The sequence below is a fragment of the Acartia tonsa genome, chromosome 10, assembly GCF_053477335.1.
Source record: "Acartia tonsa isolate MP-2025a chromosome 10, ASM5347733v1, whole genome shotgun sequence".
NCBI lineage: Eukaryota > Metazoa > Arthropoda > Copepoda > Calanoida > Acartiidae > Acartia > Acartia tonsa.
The window spans coordinates 19,857,598-19,881,835 of record NC_137269.1 but is presented as its reverse complement, the minus strand read 5'-3'; the positions used below and the strand labels follow the sequence as shown (position 1 = coordinate 19,881,835).

Here is a 24,238-nt window from a genome sequence, read left to right as displayed (position 1 = left end):
AGTAACCAGCACTTCATCAACATCACCTGACATATCCATCGCCTCTGCTAGTCTATTAGCTACCTCCAAATGGCAGGTAGAAAACAGGCTAAGCTCAGATCATCTGCCTATCATTATCAGTATTACAGCTGAACTGAAAAAGTTTAATTCCCGCCCATCTACCTTCATGAACTTCTCGAAAGCTGACTGGCCAAAGTTTCAATCCTTTACTGAAAATATTTTTGCTAATGCCAGAGAAGTCACAAATGTCCATCAAGCTGAAAAACATTTTAGAAAAACCCTTCAAAAAGCCTCCAAAAGATTTATTCCTGCTGGCCGCATCCCTAAAATCTTAAATGCTCTTCCTACTGAAGCTGTAAGACTGATAGAGAACAGAGACACCATCAAGAACACCAACCCAGCTGACGATAGAATACCTGATCTAAACAAGGAGATCAACAATGTCATCAACAATCATCGCAAAAACAAGTGGCAGGAACACCTTGCCAGCTGTCAGGCGGGTTCTAAGAAACTCTGGAAAACGATAAAAAGTTTAAATAACCATCCACAACAACCAGACAACCAAGGCATAGCATTCAATGGCAAAACCTACCTGAATGCTAAGGATATAGCAACACAGTTCAACAAGCAGTACACTCCACCTTCTGACAAAAAACCTCTCCAGGCACTTAGGAAAACTCTGAGAGCCATGAAGAGGAAAGCCAGGAACCAACCAATCATCTTCACCCCAGAACAGACCAGCGCAGCTATCAAAAAGGCCAAGAACTCCAAAGCTCTTGGACCTGATGACATTTCGCCTCTCATGCTTAAACATCTTGGACCACATGCAATTAAATTTCTCACCAACATCTTCAACAAATGCATGAAGGACTCTGTCATCCCCAGCCTGTGGAAAACTGCCAAGATCATCCCCCTCCTAAAACCCGGCAAATCTTCAGACCTTGGACCTAGCTACAGACCTGTTTCTCTCCTTTCTCCTGCAATCAAGATCCTTGAAGCTCTCCTACTTCCCTATGTAAATGAAGCTGTTCAACTTGCCGATCACCAACACGGTTTTAGGAAGGGCAGATCAACCACAACTGCACTCCAGAGTATTTTAGACCACATCAACAACGGTTTAAATAGGAAAAAGCCAGTACACAGAACTGTCTCCGTCGCAATCGACCTGTCCCGTGCCTTCGACACGGTTGACCACCAGATCCTGCTGGACGACATAAACCAACTCAACCTGAACGATTACATCAAGAAATTTCTATGTTCATATCTCAGAGGCAGGCAGACATATGTAATGTTCCGTAATTCCAAGAGCAAATACAGGAAAGTCAAACAGGGTGTCCCACAGGGAGGTGTCCTGTCCCCTGTACTTTTCAACTTATATATGTCGTCCATGCCATCACCACCTGGCTCCATTAATCTTGTATCATATGCAGATGATGGAAATATCCTCAACTCTGGCCCTGCTATAGAACCAATTGTCAAGGAAATCAACATCTACTTATCCACCCTTGATACATGGTTTAAAAGTCGAAATCTCAACATCTCACCCTCTAAATCTTCGGCAACCCTGTTCACAACAAGTTCCAATGAAATCAACATTGAACTTGGCGTTGAAATAGCAGGAGAAAGTGTACCAACGGTCAAGAAACCCAAGATCCTTGGTGTTACATTTGATGGTTTGCTTACTTTCAAAGAACACGCTGCCAACATGAAAACATCAGTACAGTCCAAGAACAACATCCTCAAGGCATTGGCAGGTAGCAGTTGGGGCAAGGAAAAAGAGGTAATTGTCAATACTTACAAAGCTATTGGACAGTCCACCCTCAATTACTGCGCCCCCATCTGGACACCAACACTAAGCGACACAAATTGGAAACATCTCCAAACTGCCCAAAATGCAGCACTCAGAGTCGCCACGGGTTGCCACAGAATGACTAACATAGACCATCTGCACTCTGAAACCAAAGTCATGCCTGTGCGGCCCCACTGTGAAATGCTTAGTAAGCAATTTTTACTTGGCACACAACGGGAAAATCATCCCAACAGAACCAACCTGAACAGACGTCCACCTCCACGGCAGATGAAACAAACTCTTACATCCAAGTTTGGTAAAGAAATCAAGAAAATTTCTCGCCCTAATCTGCCAGAGAAGGAATACAAGTCCAGGTTGAAACAAATCCACACCAAATCAGTACAAGAAGTTATCAAAAACCTTGATAACAACAAAGTACTGAAAACTAAACCTCCAGATATCAGCAAGACTGAATTGAAGCTGCCCAGACCAACCAGATCAACACTAGCACAGCTGAGATCTGGTTATAGTGTCTATTTGAACAGTTACAAGGCCCGCATCGACAGAACTGTGACAGATAAATGCCCTAATTGTGACAGTTCCCACACCACTACTCATCTGTTTAACTGTCCAAATAAACCAACGAACCTTACAGTCAGAGACCTCTGGAAAAATCCTGTTGCTACGGCCAGATTCCTAGACCTGGCAACAGCTGATGATGAATCTACATGAGAAGGACATGGGCTAAATGAATGAATGAATCTATCTATCTATCTATCTATCTATATATCTATATATCTATCTATCTATCTATCTATCTATCTATATATCTATTTATTTATCTATCTATCTATCTATCTATCTATCTATCTATCTATCTATATATCTATTTATTTATCTATCTATCTATCTATCTATCTATCTATCTATCTATCTATCTATCTATCTATCTATCTATCTATCTATCTATCTATCTATCTATCTATCTATCTATCTATCTATCTATCTATCTATCTATCTATCTATCTATCTATCTATCTATCTATCTATCTATCTATCTATCTATCTATCTATCTATCTATCTATCTATCTATCTGTCTATCTATCTATCTATCTATCTATCTATCTATCTATCTATCTATCTATCTATCTATCTATCTATCTATTTATTTATCTATCTATTTATCTATCTATCTATCTATCTATTAAGGAGTGATATAACGATAGTATGTAAGGGCTTGCTGTTTATGAGATATCCTATGGACACACATTCTTGCCTCTTCAAACTATCCAGCTGTAAGCATCAATCAACCAAGGCTACACTACAGCCTAAAAGTCTTAACGTCAGTTTGTCTGTCACAGACATAAACACAGTTGATATAAAACCCACAAAAAAACGATTTTAAATGATAAAATTCATAAGTAGGAACTAAAAATGCGTGGTAGGGGAAAACGTATTTTTTGAAGCTCACTGGCGTCTAATTAGACAATAATCTTAAAATTACGAGTTTTATTTTTAGATATATTTGTCTATCAATGTATAAGGTACATGAAACCTTCTTTTTAGAAAAGCGTATATAATTATTCTCTCTTCTCTTTTGGTCCCAATAGTCCTAGTTTCTATAGAAAGCTAACTAACAAAGTTTGTAAAGGAGCAGCTACTCTATACAGTTCGGGTATGTCCGTACTTTCGTCCTTCTGTACATTAAATGAAGAACTACTCTACATAGTGAAATGTTGGGGGCAAAAATTATAACATAAAAATCTATGCAGCTTTACACAGGGTGCGCTAAATGAAGAGCAAAGTGAATACCTGGGTGCACTGTTAATTAATGTATACAAATCAAAGACTACGTAGCATGCAATATGCAGTGTGCGCTAATAAAAGGGCAAATATTTACCACGGCAAATAAAGACTAAATAGTCAACAAAGTCTGTGTTTTAGTTACTAAACTGACAAAAACATATAGGCACACAAGCAAACTTGGTCTCTAAAAAATTAAAATCTATAAATGGTGATATCTAATTTAAAAGGATTCCCTAATCATAGTTTATATAACATTACAATTACCAAACGTATCCTAAGACCTTTTGTTTCTTACTGTAACATTTAGTTGATGCATTACTTATGGACAAAACTGTCCTTGTTGTCTTTATAAAGAATTGTATTTACCTTTAGTCTTTTGCTTTAAAAATGGTTAAACTTTGTAGAAAGAAAGTTCTTATCTAGGAAAATTTGAAAGCTTTAAAGAAACAAGGACGAGTATGTCTCAAAGTAGCAAAGCTTGCGGTCCAAAAAATTTATTAAAAAAGAAAATAATCTAAAAAAAGTCAATTATACAATCACAGAGACTGACAGACTGGCAGACTGACCGACTGTTACATGCGACTCATATTGTAGGTTTGCTATTTAAAAAAGTTATACAATTTGAATTATAGTTCAAATTGAAACTTTAACGGATGGTAAATATGTATTTGGAAAAGTTTCCTAAAATTTATTATTCAAATATTATCAAATATGTGCATTTTCCCTCTACTTCTAACTGGTACAATATTTCGTCTGCGTAGCTAATAGTATGCATTTCCATAAGCAAGTTTCTTCAAAGATATTTCGATCAATGTAAGCACAATAAAAGAAAGATACCATGTCTTAAAAAAAAACAGAGAAGGTAGCAAAAAAGATCCAAAGCTTTGTTGCTTTACGACGCTATTATCCTTTATTTTATTTTTAGATGGATATGGAGATAAAGAAATGCAGCTTAGGAATGCAATTTTTCTTTTGGTGAATTGTCACATTTATTTAAAACTCTGCAAGATATTTAATTAAGAAAAAATCCTATGTCTATCCTTTATTTTTAAGCCAAGTTATTACTGCTAATTCCTTAAAGTGGAACTGCTATATAAATAGGGTATTTTTGACCGCCCAGTGGACCGGTATACAAACGCTTCGGGTGATTTGCCCAAACCTATTTTGAAGCACCGCAATACCCCCCCCCCCCTTAATTTAACACATATCTCTTGACCATTTGAGAGGCCAAAATTCTGCTGTAAGAATATAAACATACAGGTTCTTATCTCTTTGGAGACTGTCTAACCTGTCCTAAAAAATTGAAATATTTTTTTTTGTCATTTAAAAGTTCCTTTTAATGTGTATGTACACAAGAAAACGCATGAAAGGCAGGCAAACTCTTCGCTACTTTTAAAAATAAATGTCCTTGTTTTTCTAACTCTTCATGTGAATAATACTTTGGGTATAGTCCCTTTCGTGAATACTTCTTGTTGAGCAGTATGTTAATATGTATTAGTCTAGGAGATTTGCTTTTATGGATATTAATTGTCTTTTAAGAAAAAGCAGTACATAATATAAACGGATAAGTAAATAGGCTTGAAATAATATGCGGATAGTTATACATACAAAATTATCCTTTTCTAAATAAGTTTTTGAAGAGAAATGACATAAAAAAATAGACACTTTACAAGGCAAAATAACTCCTTGGATACCCTCTTATAATGTTTTCATCCATTTTAGTAAATTAAACTTGTGTTGGTCATTTGAGGGCGAGGCCTCCCGCTCTAAATTTACTGGTAAATGCGCCCCTGGCATCTTGTTGTTATTAGTAATACCTTGTTATTTTTTAATTGTGTGGGCGTTATTGGTTTATTTTGACTTTAAAAGCCTTCCTGAAATTAATTAGTTTTCAGTAACTTAATCAACAAACGGGAAGCGGAAATATTATTAAGTGTCTTATTACTTAAATATTTGGTTATTTTTCACTTGTTTATATGCATTTTACTGTAGCTATATCCACATATTATATTAGAGAATACTCCTATATAGTTAGGTATACAATATATATTATAAAGTTAAGGTCTTGAGAATGATTTTTGTAGGAAGTTTTTTTTTCATCTGTGACTATGAGAATGCATTCAGGGTTTTTTGGTTTACCCTACCCCCCTCTTTTATAGTGTAGATCCAAGCCGCTATATAACACATTTAGGACTAAATAACCATAGTTCAGACGGACGGACATACACTAATTATAGAGTAGCATCATGGTTACAAATATATAAATAAAAAGTTTCGCTCCATTGTAATTTTGTTATATATACCTTACTGTAGTGGTAAATAAAGACAAATAAACGAAGTCAATATTTGCTATATAATACACATTATTTTCCTTATACACATTCTTTTAATATGCCTAAAAGTACTTAGTAGTAGGGTTCGAGTTCATATCCGCAGAATAATAAAAGTCTAGGTGCAAAAAAGTAGAACAATAAAATTTAAAGTTTTCATGAAAAGTTCATAATTAATAGATAAAGGATTTGATGTTCTTCAAGAGAAAAATGAGACCATTTTTAGTTTATTTTGTGGCAAACTGTAGTTATTAAACATGAAAAATATAAATCCCTATGATTATAAGTTGTAAGAAAATTGCAATTTGTAGTGGAAAATTCAGCTATGACCATAAAAATCAAAGAACTCTGTCATTCAGTATTCAAATGAGGTGAGTAGTTTACCTTTTTTTTTGGGGGGGGGGGGGCCTGGGTTTGGGTGATATTTCAAATGAGGTAAGGGGGAGTTGTATCCAACTCCTCTCTAAATAGCCTTAAGCCTTCCCTGCAACAATATGAAAATTGTACAACAATCTGACCCAAGTCAGCAACGAAATCTTAGGGAACATATGTACAAACTGACATCCTGTTACTTATTTATTTAAATTAATGTAAACAAGTATTGAAATAAGTTAACTTTTATTTGAAATTTAATTTAGAGATTTAAGACCCGAGCTTCAAGTATGGCAAGGATCTTCAAGTAAGTATATATATTATGTTAGTTTGATTTTAACAAAGCGTTTGATTAATAAGGTGAACAATATGAAAATTAGTCTCTGTAGTGCATTTATACATATGTATATTCGAAGCTGATTCCTTTGGTAAAAATAATTTTTTTAAATGTTAACACTAAACTTTTCGTTCAGATTTCATTGTGAAGAATCATTTCTTTTCACAAATCTAAGGTTTTACATTGATTTTAATATATTTTCTCGTATTCATTCGAATCCGGTGGATAGGAACCGGTTCTCATCCATACGAAAAAACTATGTCTAGCATCGTATTATATCCAGTTTTCTACGAATATAGAAATGTACAATCATAAGATTAAAACCAGTTTTTTTAGCCGGTGCCTCCGGCACCTCGGGGCTAAAAAAACTAGTTTTAATCTTGTAATTGTACATTCTATATCCGCGGAAAGCCGTTTATAATACGATACGAGAAATAACTATTATTACATTTAAAAAAGATCATAAAATCTCTGAAACTTCTCTGGAGCAGTTCTAAAGATTTTGGGAAAGAGCACTTGAATCCAATTATCATGGCCTAGTTTAATATCAATTATATGCATTGGGTTATACAAGCATGTTTAGGTTAGATTGAAATTCCACAAAAACTGTTAAACATAAATATTTGGATTCTTATGTGTTAGACTGTTAAGATAAGACATCAGTTTACAGTATTCGGTAGAAAAATATATGGATGACTGATAGATTTTAATCTTAAAATAACAAGGACAATAATACCAAATAAAAGCGAAGATACGTAGAAAATAGAAGAGTATATTTCTCTTCTAAAATTCACTTAAATACAGTTGAATGGATTTTAAATATTTGATAAAAAGTTAAATGTCCTAAACTTACTTTCTTTTATTTCATTGATATCAACTTTTCAACTGACATATTCTCAAGTTTTTCATGAACTCCAAATAAAAAGGAAACTTAGTAGACTTGAGAAAATTAAATTAAATTTTACATTTTCAACCCTTTGAACTCGACTAAAAAATGTTGAATAGATCTGTTCAATATTTCAATTTATCTTTGTTATCATCCTTAATCAATGTGTTATCAGCCTCAACTTAATGAATCAACCAATCAAAAAAGTCACCGAAGTTGTTGAGCCAACGTATAAGAAAACGTTATTAAAAAACTTTGGGGACTATTGTTATAAATTTCCAATATCCACTTCCTGTCTCATTATATTTTTGTGGAAAAAACTCAAAGGGTGCGGCCATTGTCTTATAATCTTATCAAATGCTCTGTAGAGATCAAGAAAATTCAGCATTCATATAAGGGTACTAGAAATGTCACTTTTAGCGAAATTTACTTTTTTATATTTACTAATTTTTTCTACGCCGCCGTAGTAAGTTTTTATTGAGTATTGAATGGGTCTAGTGTGGAATCCGTTTAAAGTCATTTTAAACATTTTTTCAGTTTTAATCATGATTAGAGGAACTGTTAGAACTATATTTTAATTTTTAATTTCAATGTTTTCAAAATCACTAAAAACTTCAATCTTATTTTGAAACACAATTAACATTTGTTTGTTTTTTTTAATATCTTCTTAGCTGCAAATCCTGATTACATCTTTGATTTTCTTGTATGAAACAAGAATGACACTATGCAATGCATAAAAGCATAAAAGACGGTAGGACAAACGAACTCTAACACTTCAGGGAGTAAGGGAGGGGACAATGGATCGAATATTCAATCTTTAGGAGTCTCAGACTTTGGGGACTGGCTTAAAGGCAATGTGCAAGAATTTAGCAGTTTCTGACTGAGTTTGGGGACTTGCGCAAGAAATGCCGTTACTCGCTATGTTAGTTTTGAAAATATATAGTTTTGCAGACAGAGAGTAGTTCAAATATAAATACACGGCCCCCTCCCATACTATATTTCACTCCCTTCATCCCCACCTCCTTTTTAAAAGTAGACGACGAGAAAGGGAAATGGAGAAGGGAGGTGGGGGAAATAAACAGGATAAAAAGGGGCAGGAAGGCGTGCGGTTCATATACTTGCCCATCCAGCTACACGCCTGCCTGCCCCTTTTTTCCGTGTTCACATCACTTGCCCCCAAATCTCTTTTCTCTTTCCCTGTCATCTAAAGAGATCCAGGGAGATATTTCTAGTAATTAATTACAGAATGGTTATGTCAGTCTGTAATACTGGTAATCTTATTTTCAAATGATTGCTTTTTTTCTTGGAACTTTTTTCTTAGTTTATGGTTTTCTAGATTTAATCAACAATCACTTTACAATTTCCACCATATTTTCGGGATTATTCTGGTTTTCATGGCCTTTCTTCAAAAACTCTTAAATTGAATTAATTGCCCATTGTCCCCTCCCTTACTCCCTGCTAACACTTAGTAAACAAAATTTTATATAATAAAGGATACATACTTTTTAGGACTAGCTTATAGAGATGCTTTGCTTATAATTGTCATAGAAATTATTATTTCAAAAATAAGATAAATATGAAAATTATAAAGATATTAATTTGATTTAGGTAACTGCAGCTTGTATGGGATAGAAACAATTTAAAAGGCATCAGAACCTAGAAAACTAAATTGTATGTAAATACAGGATACTGTTTAAAGACATACTTTCATTATTATAGAGATGCTTCGCATATAATTGTTATAGGAATCATAATTTCAAAATGAGGATGAATATGTTTGATTTAATTTAGGTAACTACAGTGTGTACGGAATTGAAATAATTTTGAGCCGGCATCTGATTCCATTCATGCTATCTGTCTATCTACCCACTGCTATGTTTGTTATTATGAGCTGGGTAAGTGTCTTCATATGAGTCGACCCCCTCCCCCCACCCACTCTTAAATGGGGAGGAGGTCTCTTTTTTCTAAGAGACTTATCTTGGGAGGATGGTTGTAGTAATAGTTATAAATCTTCCCGGGACCTATAAGAAGCTTGACTGTAAATGAGAACCAAATAGGCCCAGCAGTTAGCAAGATCTTATGTTACAGACACAAGGTCATATAAACACACTGATAATTTTATTTAAGAATTGATGCTTCAATTCTATTATTAAATAAATCCGTATGTCAGATAAAGTGTCAAATTGTCATAGCCGTTTTATTGATAGGCTCAATGATAGAGCTTCCTTTCATCCAGTCAAGGAACTCCAAGCTTTTTTATATGGGGTGAGGTGGGGGGTGGGGGGGGGGGATAAAATATTCATTGGGGAGGAGGGGGACACCCCTATTATACGTCATTGAATCCAGTCATATATTTTTTTGTAAGGATTGGTGTCGGGAGGGGGGGGGGGGGATTAGGTGGAAAATTTGTAGTCCATTTGCATTTGAAATATTGTTGTATTTTTTCAGGTATCCTTTTTTATTCCACCCGACATAATACAGGTACTATTCTTATTAATTAAGTAGTAAGGCAAGGGGGCCGAACGCTGCGGCTAGGCAGGCAAGGATGCCGAGCGCCGCAGCCAAAGTTCATAGTTCTGTCGGGGAGGGGGTTATAAAAATTTTCAAAATTAGAAAAAATATTTCTAAGAGGATATTACCGTTAGTTGTTTCTGTGCATATATGTTGAGTTAGATCTAAGGAGGTGTTTTACTTTTTCCTTTTAAACAAAAAATAATTTTATGGATTAAACTGCCTTTACAAAAACATTTAGGGCAGTGGTAGTATCCTTCCTCAAAATAGGTATAAACTCTGTAAAGGAGAAGCATATCGGTTTAGCCATTATCGAGATCCTTTGGTACACACAGACAGACAGACAGATATCCTGTTACTTCAATGCATATGTTGTTTAAAATTTCAGGCTCGAATTGTTCTGTTGTTAACACTGTGTTTGGTTCTTATAAATATGTTTAATACAACCAGGTATAGTTATTTCTCCAGGTATAGTTATTTCTCGCATCGTAGTATAAACAGCTTTCCGCGGAAATAAAATGTATAATTATAACCATTTTTTAGCCCGGATATGCCGGATATAATTGTACATTTTAATATTCGTAGGAAACTGTATATAGTACGATGATAGCCATAGTTTTTTTTTCTCGTATGAATGAGAGCCGGTTCTAATCCACTGGATATTAATCGGTTTCGAATGAATACAAGAAAATACATTCCAAAGTAGCCTTTAGTCCCAGAACCATAATATTTTTTTTTTACTTTTCACCCTGAATTTAATGTATCCCCACTTTATTTATACAAAAGTAGCAGGCTGAAATTTTACCAATATGTCAAATAAATAATAATTTTAAGGAAGGATAATGGTCCTATGCAATTTATATAATGGAGAGTAATAAATTTTCTTAAACATTATAGAGGAATAACTATTCTTAACAAAAAAATGCAACTAATTTTTTACTACATTTCTTGGAAAATATAAGTTCCTGCGTTTCCCTTATAGTGTATATTGAACATCCCCATTTAAAAATAAAATAAATCGAAAATAAAAGTGGGAGAGTAGGGTTAAACCCTACTTGGCACATTTATGCGGTGACCTAACCCTACGAGGCTGCCTATAACCAAATATAACCTAACCGGGCCTAAAGTAATAAACAAACGAAAAACAACAATGACCATTTAAGATCAATTTATTTTACTCTGGGTACTTTGAAGGAAATAAAAATTAATTTTCTTTGCCTATCTCAATATTCCAGAATTTTAGTAATATTCATAAACCTAAAAATGCATCAAACGATAAAAAGTTAAAATTTTAAATGTTTAATCTTTATCCAAAATATTTTCTTATAGCAACATGCAGCGTATGCAGCCGCTCATATTCATAACAGCCGATAGTGACGGCTTATTGTAAAAAAAAAAATACTTATCTCTAAGTTTGCGGATTTTTGAAAGTGGATAGATTTTGACTTATTTTTAGTTAATTTAAAAAAAAGGCTCGTAAAGACGATTCTTAATTCTTATTAAAACTTTATTTAAAAATTTACATTTAAAGTCATTGGGGGGGGGGCGGGGTGTATGGAGGAGGGGGAAATCTATCTTCCCCTGGGGAATTTAGGTTTAAAAAGGATGTACAAAATGGAGGGTGACTAAATGTTCTGTGCACCACTATATCAAAATCCTGTACACGACCCTAAATTTTAAAATTTTTACTAAAAGATGCATTCAATTTGCCTGTCAAATAAAGTTTTTTTTTTATTAAAAAGTCACTTAGATAATAGATAAAACTTCTGGATCGATAAATTAATTTATTCTAGTATGAGAGATAAGAATTATGAAACAAGGATGACGACATGTAACAATAGGACAAATGAACATTAACACTTGTAGAGTGTCAGAATTGAATAATCAAAATATAAATGTATATGTCGAAACAAAATTTTAAAGATATGGATATTCCAAAAATATTTCCAAATCCTTCTATTAAACATGGGAAATCTATTCCATGATACTTTGAATTTCTCGTAAATTCTGCAATATATTTATGATTCAGGGAAATCATTATTAAAGCCTGCGGGTGGGAAAAAATCATATATTTAACAAGGAGGACAATATTCATCAGTAGCCAAATGTAATAATTGAGTTTATAAGGCAAGCAAGGATTTTTCAAATGTTAGTGCGTTTGTGTTTTAGGAATTCATTTCTCCGACGAATGGCGGATGCGCTATTGACTTGGATGGTATCTTTGCTACATACAAGGATGACAACATCCATAAAATCGAAGCTTTGAAATCAATCAATAGAATGAACGATCATGAACACTTGTAAAGTGTCAAAACAGAATATAGTTTCACAATACTGCACCTTCCTATCCTCAAAAATCACCAATATAATTATAATAATCTATAATACAAAGTAGCTTGATGTCTGTCCGTCTGAAGCTTAAGATCTTAGTAACTGTTGAACCGATTAGGCTCTACTCTTCAGGGAATATACCTTCTGGTCCTGTGATGGTTGTAAGCTATTTTCCTGGGAGTGGGACACCCCAACCCCCCAAAAAACTAAAAAAAAACACCCACCAAAAATAATTTAGTTATGTTTTTTTTTGTAAAATCTCAGTAACTGCTGAACAATTAGGCTCTACTCTTCTGGGAATATACCTACTGGTCCTCCGGTGGTTTTAAGCTATTTTCTTGGGGATGGGACACCCCAAACCCCCCAAAAATGAAAAATCCCAATTACAATTTTTTTAATTTTTATTATTTTTGTAAACAAAAACCAGTAATTGGGTTGGGGGAACCCTACTGCACCATAAGCCGAAGCCCCCCCCCTAAAAAGTTCACCCAAAAAAATATTGGGATTTTTGTAACTTTCAAAAATTTATATCTTTTAAAAGTTGTTGCACATATAGGTATTAAAAAAAATTTACAGAGTTTTAAATTTTTGTGTATACGGCGAACAACCTGGGTTTAATTTTTATGAATTGAAGTTTTTGTGCATACGGCTCAAAACCTGCGTTTAATTTTACCAAAGAGTAATTTGGCAAACAATAATTTTTTTGAAAATATAACTCTGAAAAAATTCTTATAGGAGGGTTGACTTTTTATTACCTCATAGGGCGAAGCCCCTAGAGGCTAGGGGCGAAACCACTAGTATTATACAAAAGAATAACATTACACAAAAATGATTTTGAAATTTAAAAATAAAAAAAATTAAAATGGACGCACGGACTTTCTAGTAACGATTGTAGAGTTTAACATCATAAGCTTAAAATCGATAAAGCCATTCTAAAATGCTAACCGTTACTTAAAAATCCATCTATCCTAATTATAGAAAGGTTTCGCTTTTACAAATGAACAAAAATTTCCACTCATAATTTCACTTTATTGAATAAGGACATTTATTTGCAAAGGTAGCACAGCAATATCAAATAACATCTTACGGGATAAGACAACTACAAAAAATTACTAAAAACAAAATTATGTTTTTAGCACATTTAATAAAATTATTGGTGTAACGTTTTGACTCTGCTAATGGAAAACGTGTTATAAAACTTTGGAGACCATTAAAGTTTACAGAGCTTCATGAATTTTTCATATTTAAAAGATGCATTTAAAACGTATAGATGAATGAATTATAGAGTGGCTTTTGTAATAAAATTTTGAAATTGTGTGTAATAAAAAGCACAATTTATCTTGGGAATTGTAGCACTCTTCTTTTTCAATTTCTTAAACCATATTTCTTATTAGCAAAGCTACGCTGTAAGTATTCCTGTCTGTCCTTCTGTCTCGTTTCTGTTTTTTCCTTTCTCGTTTTCCTTTTTTCTTTCTTTTTTTTCTTTTTTTTTCATTCTCTTTATTTTTCTTCCTTATTTTTTTCATTTTCTTCTTTAATTTTCTACCTTTCCCTTTTTATGTCTTTCTTATAATTCATGTCAAATTGAAAAAAAACCCAAATATCTTCGCTACTAAAGAACGTAATCATCCTTGTTTTCCTTTTGGCAGTGCAGCTAAACAATACTTTTCTTCAAACTTTAGTTACATTAGTTGAAGCTTACCATAAAAATCGTAATGACAACCATCTCGTATTTATTGGACAGAAATCAGCTCTCGGGTTGTCAAAATATACATTCTTCCAAAGGATCTAAAGGGACAAGACAATGGCCGATGAATTGATGTGCATCCAAAATGTTGATACACAAAATTACCCTTTCTGTAGATTAAAATTAGTGGTTGAAACGTTTTAACACTCAACTTACTGAAACAACCAATCAAAATTCACCTATGTTGTTAATGTTCAGCCATTGAATAATAAAAAGTTATTATAAAACTTTGGGGACTGATGTAATAAACAGTCTTTTATCCCCCCTCTCTCTGCATTCCTATTAGAATCTGGAGGCTATGTATTTAAAGGGGGAAGGGGGATGCAGAAATATATCCTTACACATCCCAAGACTCATAAGATAGCTCAAAACCGTACCCAGATCTATATAAAGAGTACCAGATTCAGTCTTAACGGACAAACAAAAACCTCACTATTTACATAATAAGATAATGTTTGCATATAATTTTAGGGCAAGTATTCCAGTGGCTAGCTCGGTCACTGCTTTGGAAATTTGGTTTCTTGCCTGTATTTTTCTGGGTAAGTTTTTAAAAAGCGTAGATACTTTATAAAAAGGTCTATTGCATGTTTATTTGTCCGTGACGCTCATGATTTAAAACTATTTTTATACTTTTTATTCCTATCTTGCCATGATACTAGTTATTGCACCACTAGTATCTAGGTCTCTAGGCTCAAACAGCTTTTACTTTTTTAAAAAAATTTTCCTCAGTTTGCGCGTGAGGCGTTTTCCTTAGAAATGACTGAATACCACAGTAAGGCTAGTAATACTATTAAATATCTTTTTATTTTAGTGTTTTTAACATTGATACAGTATGCAATCATTCTGAAGACATCTAATAGGTAAGCAAAGCATATGTATGTTTGTATGGTTGTCTGTCTGATTTGATACTAGCGGCTGCGCTCATATATGCCTCTAGGGGCACTTGAGGTGAGGAAGGAGTAGGTCGAATCCCACCTCCAAATTAAATTTTTAGTTTTAAAAGACAAAGTTAAAATTTTTTTGTGGGAGGAGAGGGTGGCGGTACCCTCCCCTAAAATAGTAATAAAACTTACCCGGACCAATTAGAAGCTGCAAAGGAGAACCATTTCAGTTTAGCCTTTAAAAAGATCCTTCAGTGCACACATACAGACACAAATCCTGTTACTTTTTTGCAAGGATTTGATAAATATCTGTAAAATAACAAACATATTATGTTTATCATACAGTTTATTTACAATTTTTGAGTGTTTAGATTATAAACTTTTTTATCAAAACGTCTAGTTACCGCATTTTTGCTATAAAACCTAAGAATACAGGGATTGCACTATAGCAAAAAAATCTTCTTGAATACATAAAAATTTGTTAGTTAAATTAAAATTATTCATTCATGGAATATTGTGGATTTATTTATCTATAATTTTTCCTACCCTTCCTGATATAAAAATGCAAGTTAAATGTTATTTTAAGCCTTTCTGTTTAAAATCTATTTAGCAAAAAAAACTTGTTTAGATTCACTACTAGGACGTCCAAGGAAAGTATGTTAAGGGGAAAACATAAAAAATATGGAGATACCAAAGTATCATGTGCGACGTCATAAAAATACGTTTAAAAAGGAAGGATGAGAGGGGATGTGGGAAAGGAAAACCCCCCAAAAAAGAGAGGGATTTAGACGTATTTTTATTACGTCAAACATGACACTTTCTGTATCTCCAAAAATAGTTTTACCTCTAAGTTGGGAGTGCCCTAGGAATGGTTTAATGACCATGAATTTAACAAATTGGATAAAAAAAAATTTAAGGGAAACACCAATTTTTCATAAATACATTTTCAGAAGGAAGAAAAAGATTGGAGAAGAAAAGAAAGATAAAACACACAATAATGATACCAACCATATTCAGGTCATAGATAGATAGATAAATAGAAAAAAATGTAAGTTAAGAAAAGTTGACAAGATAAATAGATTTAAAGGACGCCTGCAAGAAATACCACGCTTAAACTGCTGAAAGACTGCCACAAGTAGACCCAATACCCCAAATTTAAAGCCTTCAGCTTCAATAACAAAAAAGTTCTATGCATTTCAAAAAAGCATTTTATATACAATGGAAATTTTCAAAGATTTCCGATGCTCATAAAAGAAATAACAATATTAAATTACGTCGCCTAGACACAAAATTATAACCTTATCTTTGTCAGAAATTTAGATTGCCGGTAACTGATTACATTTTTACAATAAAAACACCACATTTTATAGTCAAAATCTATGAAAAAAAATCAATTTAAATTGCATTTTTAAACAAAAATCATAGCGGAAACAAAGGGGGAAACTTCTGCAAGCTCAGCTGTGATTGGTTGCTAAGCTGATTCAGCCTTCTGATTGGCTACAGTACACTCAGTACAATGCAAATTAAAGGGCGAATATAGGTTCGATATGATATGAGCTTATATGAAAGGTGTTATTTCATACTTTTAGAATATCTATGCCAAATTTAAAAATTCAAAAAAATCCTTAAGTAGATTTTGCAATTTTCTGTTTCAATTGAACATATGATAAATGAGATTGACGACAAACGGTTTATTTTAGCCCTTTACAAGACTTTTTTTTTACTACTTTGCTTAAGTTTGATTGACTATTACAATGGCACGCATCTTAAATGATAATTTAAATGTTTATTATTTTAGATTATATACTCTTTAATTCAATTTTTAAAAAGCATAAAAATAATTAGCGTAAAAGTGCGCCAATAGTTTTGACTAGGGTAAATAATACGTCTTAAAGTTTATTTTCTGTACAAAGATCATTGGTTAATTCTGGAAAATATAAAAACCCTCAAGTTCGCCATTTTTACACACACACACACGAACCTTAAAAAAACAGGGATTTGAAATCATTCTTCCTCCAAGAAAATTTTATCAATTATTTGTTTTTTACTTTTTACATTATTTGATGTTTTTTTAAACTTTTAAATATTTTACTTTATATAATTTGTATGAAGGTAGAAGATGGGTATATTTACCCCTGATTAATTGGTTTCCACGTTATTACGACTATCCTTTAACGAAAGCTTTTTAATTCAACCTTGCTACGAAGCCTTGTGTGATGCTAGGGTGTTTGAGTTCTTAGGGAACCACACTAATTATATAATATTATCTTGAGTTAGACAGGTTTTAAGCTATAAACTAATAAATTAGATATGTCAATATCTTTAAGTTATTTATAATCTATATAATGGCACCTTTGAAATAAGCTCATATTATATCAAACCTATATTCGCCCTTTAAACCTAATTTTTAAAATGATTTTGACTCTAAAAATGGGTATTTTTATTGTAGATATATAATTAGTTACTGGCAATCTAAATTTATGACAAAAATAAGCTTATAATTTTGTTTCTAGGCCACGTAGTTTAATTTCAAAACTTCTAACATTAGCATTCAAATTCTTTCAAAATGTTCATTGTACATAAAATGTCATTTTAAAATGCCTAGAACTTTATTGTTATAGAAGCTGAAGGCTTCAAATTTTGGGTATTGGGTCTACTTGTGACATTCTTTCAGCAGTTAAAGCGTGGTATTCCTTGCAGGCTTCCTTTAAAATAGATGGATAGGTTCACAAATACATACTGCGTAGTTATGTAAAAGATAAATTTACATATTATATGTGTAAATTATAGATGATCTATAAATAAAAATTATAATTAAAAAAAAGATTAATAGAATACCTATCAATTACCCCATCCGGGGTATTTAGTTAAGTACAACCAACTCTTTAATTGTGCGATTCTTGTCTGAAAGTCCTAACTGTGCATGGTAATGAGTTGCGCCTGTTTTGGGCCAAGGCATTCTCCCTAACTATAGCAGCAGGAAGGGAATCATCTTCAGCGTCTTTAGTTATTACGCGGTGCTTAGTCGGGATTCGAACCTATCATCTTCCCACAGAAGAGAGGATGCACTACGTGTAAAGCCACGATCGCTGGTTAAGATTAATAGATTTTTGATATAGATAGTTAAGCATGTCCAATATACAGAAATAGATAGATAGATGAATGAATAGAATAGATACTACCTTTCACTAACAGATAAAAATATGCAAAAAAAAAGTTTGCATTAAAAAGCATTTCAAAATTTGAAAACCTGTTAAAAAATGCATATTTTTGTAGTTTATGATGGATGCCCAAGAAAGATTTACTTTTATGTACATACATGGGTGACCAAAGAATTCTAGAACAGAAAAAGAATATCCCTTAAAGCACCTAGTGGTGCAACAATCCCCCCCCCCCTTCTCTTTCCAGATTTTTACATTCAAATCAAAGAACAAGGATTAGAGAATGGGGGTTTGTATTTGTATTTAGTATTAAAATTTTAGTATTTCGAATTGATTTCATTTTGCCGTTCCCTTGATCTTATTAGTCATATGCCTCCTACAAAAATTTGTCAAGGCTTTAGCCGAACTTGTCTTTTTTTACTATTTTCAAACAAATATTTAGGGAGGGAGGTTGTATAATTATGATCTCCTCTAAATAATCAAGTTTCTCTGAACTAACCATAACCAAAATCACACTTTATGTCATTAAAGGAATCTTAATAGACGCATACACAGATACACATCCTGTTACCTAATATCATAGTCTATTTGAATGTTTTAGGTGGATAGATCTCAAGCAGTGAATATAATACCAATGCAGCCCAACTCTAATTGTAATAATTCAACTGGATCTCACGAGAAACAAGATGATTATAAACCAAAGGTGGGGAGATTGATCATGTGGAAAATCCCCCCCAAACACTTCAAAAGAAGGGAAGAAGGGGGTACCTTCCCTATAATAGTATAGTGTCGTTCAAACAATTTTCGAGATCTAGAGGGACATATAGACATACTGTCATTACCCTTTGTTTGCATTTTCTCGCCTGTCAAAAAAGAAGCTTTTCATATAATTTTCTAATAAATAGGACAAAGTTTTATTAAGTTAATTGGAAGAAAGTCTCAGAGAACATTATAACAGGGTTCGCAGTAGGACTGTGATTTTATTATTCAAAGTGTCCATACTATAAAGTCAAAATTTAAAAAAGCATTTCTTTGTTGAAGTTTCTAAGTATATGCCCATTACAACTTGTCTATCAACCTATGAACCATTTTTTGTAGTCAGAGCAATATCTAATGGAGCTACCTGACAAGAAATATAAACATCTTCTAAAAACTACAGTATTTACCTTATGCATTGGAGTAATCAAAATTGGATTTTTTTCTTTTTTAATACTGCTTGGCTGGAGGCTGCTTTGAATATAAAAATTGAACAATAGTTCAATATTTAAGTTGTCATCATGGTCATGCACTTTGATAACATTTGGCTCACCATCACTACCCATAGGAGCATCTTAAAGGCCATCATCCTCAAAATCAAGATTTTAAAATGTATTTTTTTAACACATTAAAAATCATTTTTGTATACTTTTGGGAGTAATTATTATTTTTAATATGTATTTAGCTTCATCCATAAGACTGGAGGTCAGCACCTGTCCTCTAACGTGATAGATGTCGAATTTCTTTTATTCTAATATTTCTTATTCTAAAATTCATTAATTTCTACCTCATACTACATTTCATAATAATTAATGCATAAATCCCTTAAACAATTGTTAATTTATGAGAATCAATCTTTAAAACAGAAGAAAAGTGCAAAAATCGTGTTTCCAATGATTTGTAACCTTGTAACCTTTGTAAACTTGTAACCAAAAGATGTATTACATTTTATATTTACAGTAAAATCATCCTAAATGAATATTAAAGCTGCTATTCTGCAAATTCAGATTTGCCTATTTTTTTGGTTCGCAGTTTAGTAAAAAACCCTGGGAACTAGAAAAAGATTTTGCTGTAAAGGAGAGTTAGAGTTGAAGCGGTTGTAGAAGTCTGTTGTTAAACAAATACAGATAGACAGTCTGCTGCCTTGAATAGCAGGACACAATACAATCTTTCCCGATTTTGTATTAATTTTGCGGAACATAATTCCAGTTACGTCATATTTTTCTTTCCCGAAAAAGGGAAGGGGGGAAGAAAAAAAGAGATGGGTGAAAAGAGATTTTCTTCCCCCCTTCCATTTTTCGGGAAAGAAAAATATGACGTAATTGGAATCATGTTCCGCAAAATTAATACAAAATCGGGAAAGATTGTATTGTGTCACTAGCAGAAATATTTTATAAAGATTAAAATTCTTTATATCTATTGGTTCCATTAATTATTTCTATTTTATTTTAGGATTACTCTCAAGTTCTGGATGCAAGATCAAGATTTCTTTTCCCAGCTTTGTTTACACTGTTTAATATAACTTATTGGGGTTATTTTACTGTAATGGCTATATATGACTCCCCTTAAATTTTTATAACATACATATAAGAAACTTTTTAATATTGCTGCATACATGTAATTGTAATTCTAACAGAAAAAAAAATTATAATTATCTTTTCTGATTGTTTTCAAAAACTTTTTCATTAACATTATTCGTTAACAACTATATATGCCTTCCCTTATTTTTTTAGAGTAAAAAACTTTAAATGACAACTCGAATAAATATCTATTATCTATCTTTTCATAGAAGCTACTTGTCGTATTTTAATGTAATATTATCCATCTTCATTGTACATATACATAATTGAATTACATATATATTTACTGCTTTTAAAGAAATTTTAAAATTTATTGATACACATAAAAAATATAATCATAGTTCTAATAAAATAGTTATTGCTAATTTATATTATTTTTTATCTAACATGGACAACAACATCTAAATAAGCGATACTATACAAATCTGAATAATTTTAATAGGATGGTTTTAGGCTACTTATCTGCAACCTCCTTCAATATTCTAATACAAAACCCCCACATACCAGGGGCACAACAGCTTAGTTTAATAGTTTCATCTTATAATCAAATCATTAGATATCTAATATAAATAAATGGTCTAGAAAACATCGAAGTATTAATTGTATCAAATGCTTTAACAATGTCACAGTGTCTGTATTTAGGTTAAAACAAACATTTCGATCCAAACCGAAAAACCCTCCTGGAAAAATTAACGGGGGTATCTACTGCTCAGACAGTAAAATATCAACCCACTTCCTTCTTCCACCCCCCCCCCATTCTTATCCACTTCCCTTTAATTACAGAACAAAACAAGTTTTACGCCACAAAAATATATAAATTTTTATAGATGATATTTCAAATGGAATTGATTTGCTGAATCACAGCCCCTGGATTTAGGGGGTCGTAAATGTATCATGTACTTTGCATTCAAAACCAACTACCAACCTTTAACCCAAGATCTAGTAACATAATGTGTTCTCCTAAACCCTATCCCCCCCCCCCCTTTCTTAAATCTTCTTAAAAATTATACAATACAAGAAATAACATGTATTTTAATCACAGTTATCTCTCTGAACGAACTGACCTACCATAAATACAATAAAGCCTCGGTTTCTAAAACTAAATTTTTTTAAGAAGAGTTGACTAGAAGAAAGTTTTTTTCTTTAAATAATTTCTTTAAAATCAAATTAAAAACATATTTGGCTCAATACAACAAAACATATTCATTCATCACATGAATAATATTACATAATACTTATTGGAATGTTTTGTCCTTAATTTTTATTCATATTCAATTTTTTTGTTTGTCTATGAATATTGAATACCTGTATTATAATACTGTTATTATTTTTTGTTATGTGTGTCATAAAATGAATATATAAACAAGAATGACAACATCCAAATATATTTAAAAACGTGATAGCCAAAAGATAAAATAAAAAGTTTAAATAAACATTTGATTTGAATGACCTTGTTCTAAGTGCATCTTTATTATATCATATGTATAATAAATCTGTTTTATGGTTAAGGTATTACTTCCCAGCTTATACTAATAACGAAATTAATTCGGAAAAGAATCACGAAACCTATACGTGTTTTTTTTCAGCTGTCGTTGGGGGGCAACACATCGTAAAATTGACAACCTCTCTATTTGCCCCCCAAATATTATTTTAGATTTGTTCGCTTGTTGGTTTTACCTTATACCTGATTTCTTCCACTATTACTGTTAGCTGAGGTATAAATTAGATAAGATAAGATAAGTATCAAAGCACAAAAACATATCAAGGAAAAAAAGTAATAAATAGATTAATTATTTTTCTTGACTTATAAGTAAAATTCTTTATAATGTTAGTAGCCTAAATACTTTTAAATTCAGTTTAAAAAAAAAACAGCAAAGATATGTTGAAACACCCATAAAAATATACTTGTATTTTCATCTATAGACCAATTATTTCCTAGAACGACGTTAAATTTATTTTTGATATTACAAATATTGTGTAAATAGGACAAACATACGAACGGAAGGAATTTCGAATTATATAGTAGCTTCGCTACCAATAGCAAACTCACTAAGATAAATAGATTCATTTTTACTTTGATCTTACACCAAATTATCATATTCTCTAATAAAGGAAAACTTGTAGCAAGCTAAAAAACGACCAATCACTCCAACCAACTTCACCCCAAACTCTCCCCTCCTACTGGAAAAACGAACTGACCAATAAATGACAGGGGAAAGAGCAACCAATTTTTTTCCTGTCATAATAACCACGTTAATTCTACATCTATTCTCAAATTTATATAGATTAATAACAGGAAATGTCGTCTTTAAATGATTATTGCTCAAAAAATACAATGTACAATTATTTACAATAATAAATAAGTTTTAATTTCGTCACATAATTTTTATATCTATGGGTTTGGTCCGCATATTATGAAAATTGTCTTTCTTGTTATATTTTATAAACGTCGACAGCATTGCAACAATTAAAGCAATATTTGCTTGAGTCAAATCTCTTATCAATTATTTTAAGAAAAGATACTTGAAAACAAAAAAAAAATAGAAGGGGGTTGTGGGGAAATTTTCCTTTAGAATTCTTTGTCAGAATCACATTCCCTTTTCCCTGGGTACAATAAATTGAAAGTTTATAATTGAGACCAAAGATGTACATTGCCAAAACACTTAAACGTCCTTTAAAAGTACAGAATAACATAAATATAATTAAAGGTCTAAGCTAATTTTAGGTTCTATATGTGATCCTGCGACCCTGAATCTAAAAACTTATATATCTACATTCTACATGACTATTTTTAAAAAAAATCTACTGCTGTTTTCCCAACCACCTTTACTGGCGCTGGACTTGGAGCTTGCCGCAAATCACCACCGACGCCGATAAAACATCAGCATTGAAAATACGGAAGAAAAAATGATCGAAAAATATACAGTTTCTAAAAATTGCCCTTCTAAATTAAAATTAAACTGACTGAAGTAAAAGAAGACACCAAAAACTAAAGTTTCTAAATACAGAAGACAACGAAACAAAAACCTTCCACGACTGATTTTAAGATATTTATTCAAAATTTTTAAAATTATTACTCAATTTCTGAGTAGCCTTAAATACTAATTTCTTCAAAATATGAAATTTTTGAACTTTAATTACTCATACTTTATAGATAAAGAAGCTAAAAATAAACTGAAAACTTGAAAAATTTAATATTCATCAATTATTTTTCAATACAGTGATAACTGATAACATTAGGTAATTATATGTTATTATTTCAATAGTATAATTTACAATAGTTTTAGATTTAACAATTTAGCATGTTTAAAAAAAATTAATTCTATTATTCTGCATCAGCTCAAGAAGCTCTTTATAATGACGTCATATTATAATGGTCTTGGATTAACTGCAGTTCACGGCAAAATATTCCTGGTAACGAATATTTTCAAAAATCTATTAATTTTAAAGGCTGATTTAAGCGGCATAAGAAGGCCTACAAATAATCTGGAATAGCAATAAATCATTAATGCATAATTATATCGCAGTGCAGAGAAATGCGCGAAAAGACCGATTTTACGCAGTTTTCTTCAGTGAAGCTTTCATTGTGCAATGTGCATCAATGGATCTTGGCTATTCCAGATTATTTGACGGCCTTCTTATGCCGCTTAGAATGGTGTGTGGGTATGATCTGTACGTTCAGCCATTTGGCAGCTTGCAGCCTTTAAAATTCATAGGTTTTTGGAAATGTTTGTTACAAGGAATATTTTA

At 32.2% G+C, this 24,238-nt stretch overlaps 3 protein-coding genes across 7 annotated transcripts in view; 2 read left to right on the top strand and 1 right to left on the bottom strand.

The window, feature by feature from the left end:
* Positions 1-20,853, top strand: part of LOC145330499 (gamma-aminobutyric acid receptor subunit gamma-2-like) — a 32,144-nt gene extending 11,291 nt beyond the window's left edge. The window contains exons 6-17 of the mRNA XM_080175130.1: positions 3,000-3,085; positions 4,522-4,552; positions 6,238-6,297; positions 6,565-6,605; positions 9,313-9,416; positions 9,970-10,002; positions 10,421-10,482; positions 14,582-14,649; positions 14,922-14,970; positions 15,942-16,008; positions 18,754-18,855; positions 20,361-20,853. Of these exons, the coding sequence (XP_080031256.1) occupies positions 3,000-3,085; positions 4,522-4,552; positions 6,238-6,297; positions 6,565-6,605; positions 9,313-9,416; positions 9,970-10,002; positions 10,421-10,482; positions 14,582-14,649; positions 14,922-14,970; positions 15,942-16,008; positions 18,754-18,855; positions 20,361-20,477 (820 nt within the window). The 3' untranslated portion in view covers positions 20,478-20,853. The remainder of the gene's footprint in view (positions 1-2,999; positions 3,086-4,521; positions 4,553-6,237; positions 6,298-6,564; positions 6,606-9,312; positions 9,417-9,969; positions 10,003-10,420; positions 10,483-14,581; positions 14,650-14,921; positions 14,971-15,941; positions 16,009-18,753; positions 18,856-20,360) is intronic.
* Positions 1-24,238, bottom strand: part of LOC145330498 (tubulin polyglutamylase ttll-4-like) — a 436,474-nt gene that overhangs the window by 75,875 nt on the left and 336,361 nt on the right. The window lies entirely within an intron of this gene.
* The window catches only part of LOC145330501 (uncharacterized), a 29,408-nt gene continuing 28,874 nt past the window's right edge, over positions 23,705-24,238 (top strand). The window contains exon 1 of the mRNA XM_080175132.1: positions 23,705-23,728. The gene's annotated coding sequence lies outside the window, so the exon portion shown is untranslated. The remainder of the gene's footprint in view (positions 23,729-24,238) is intronic.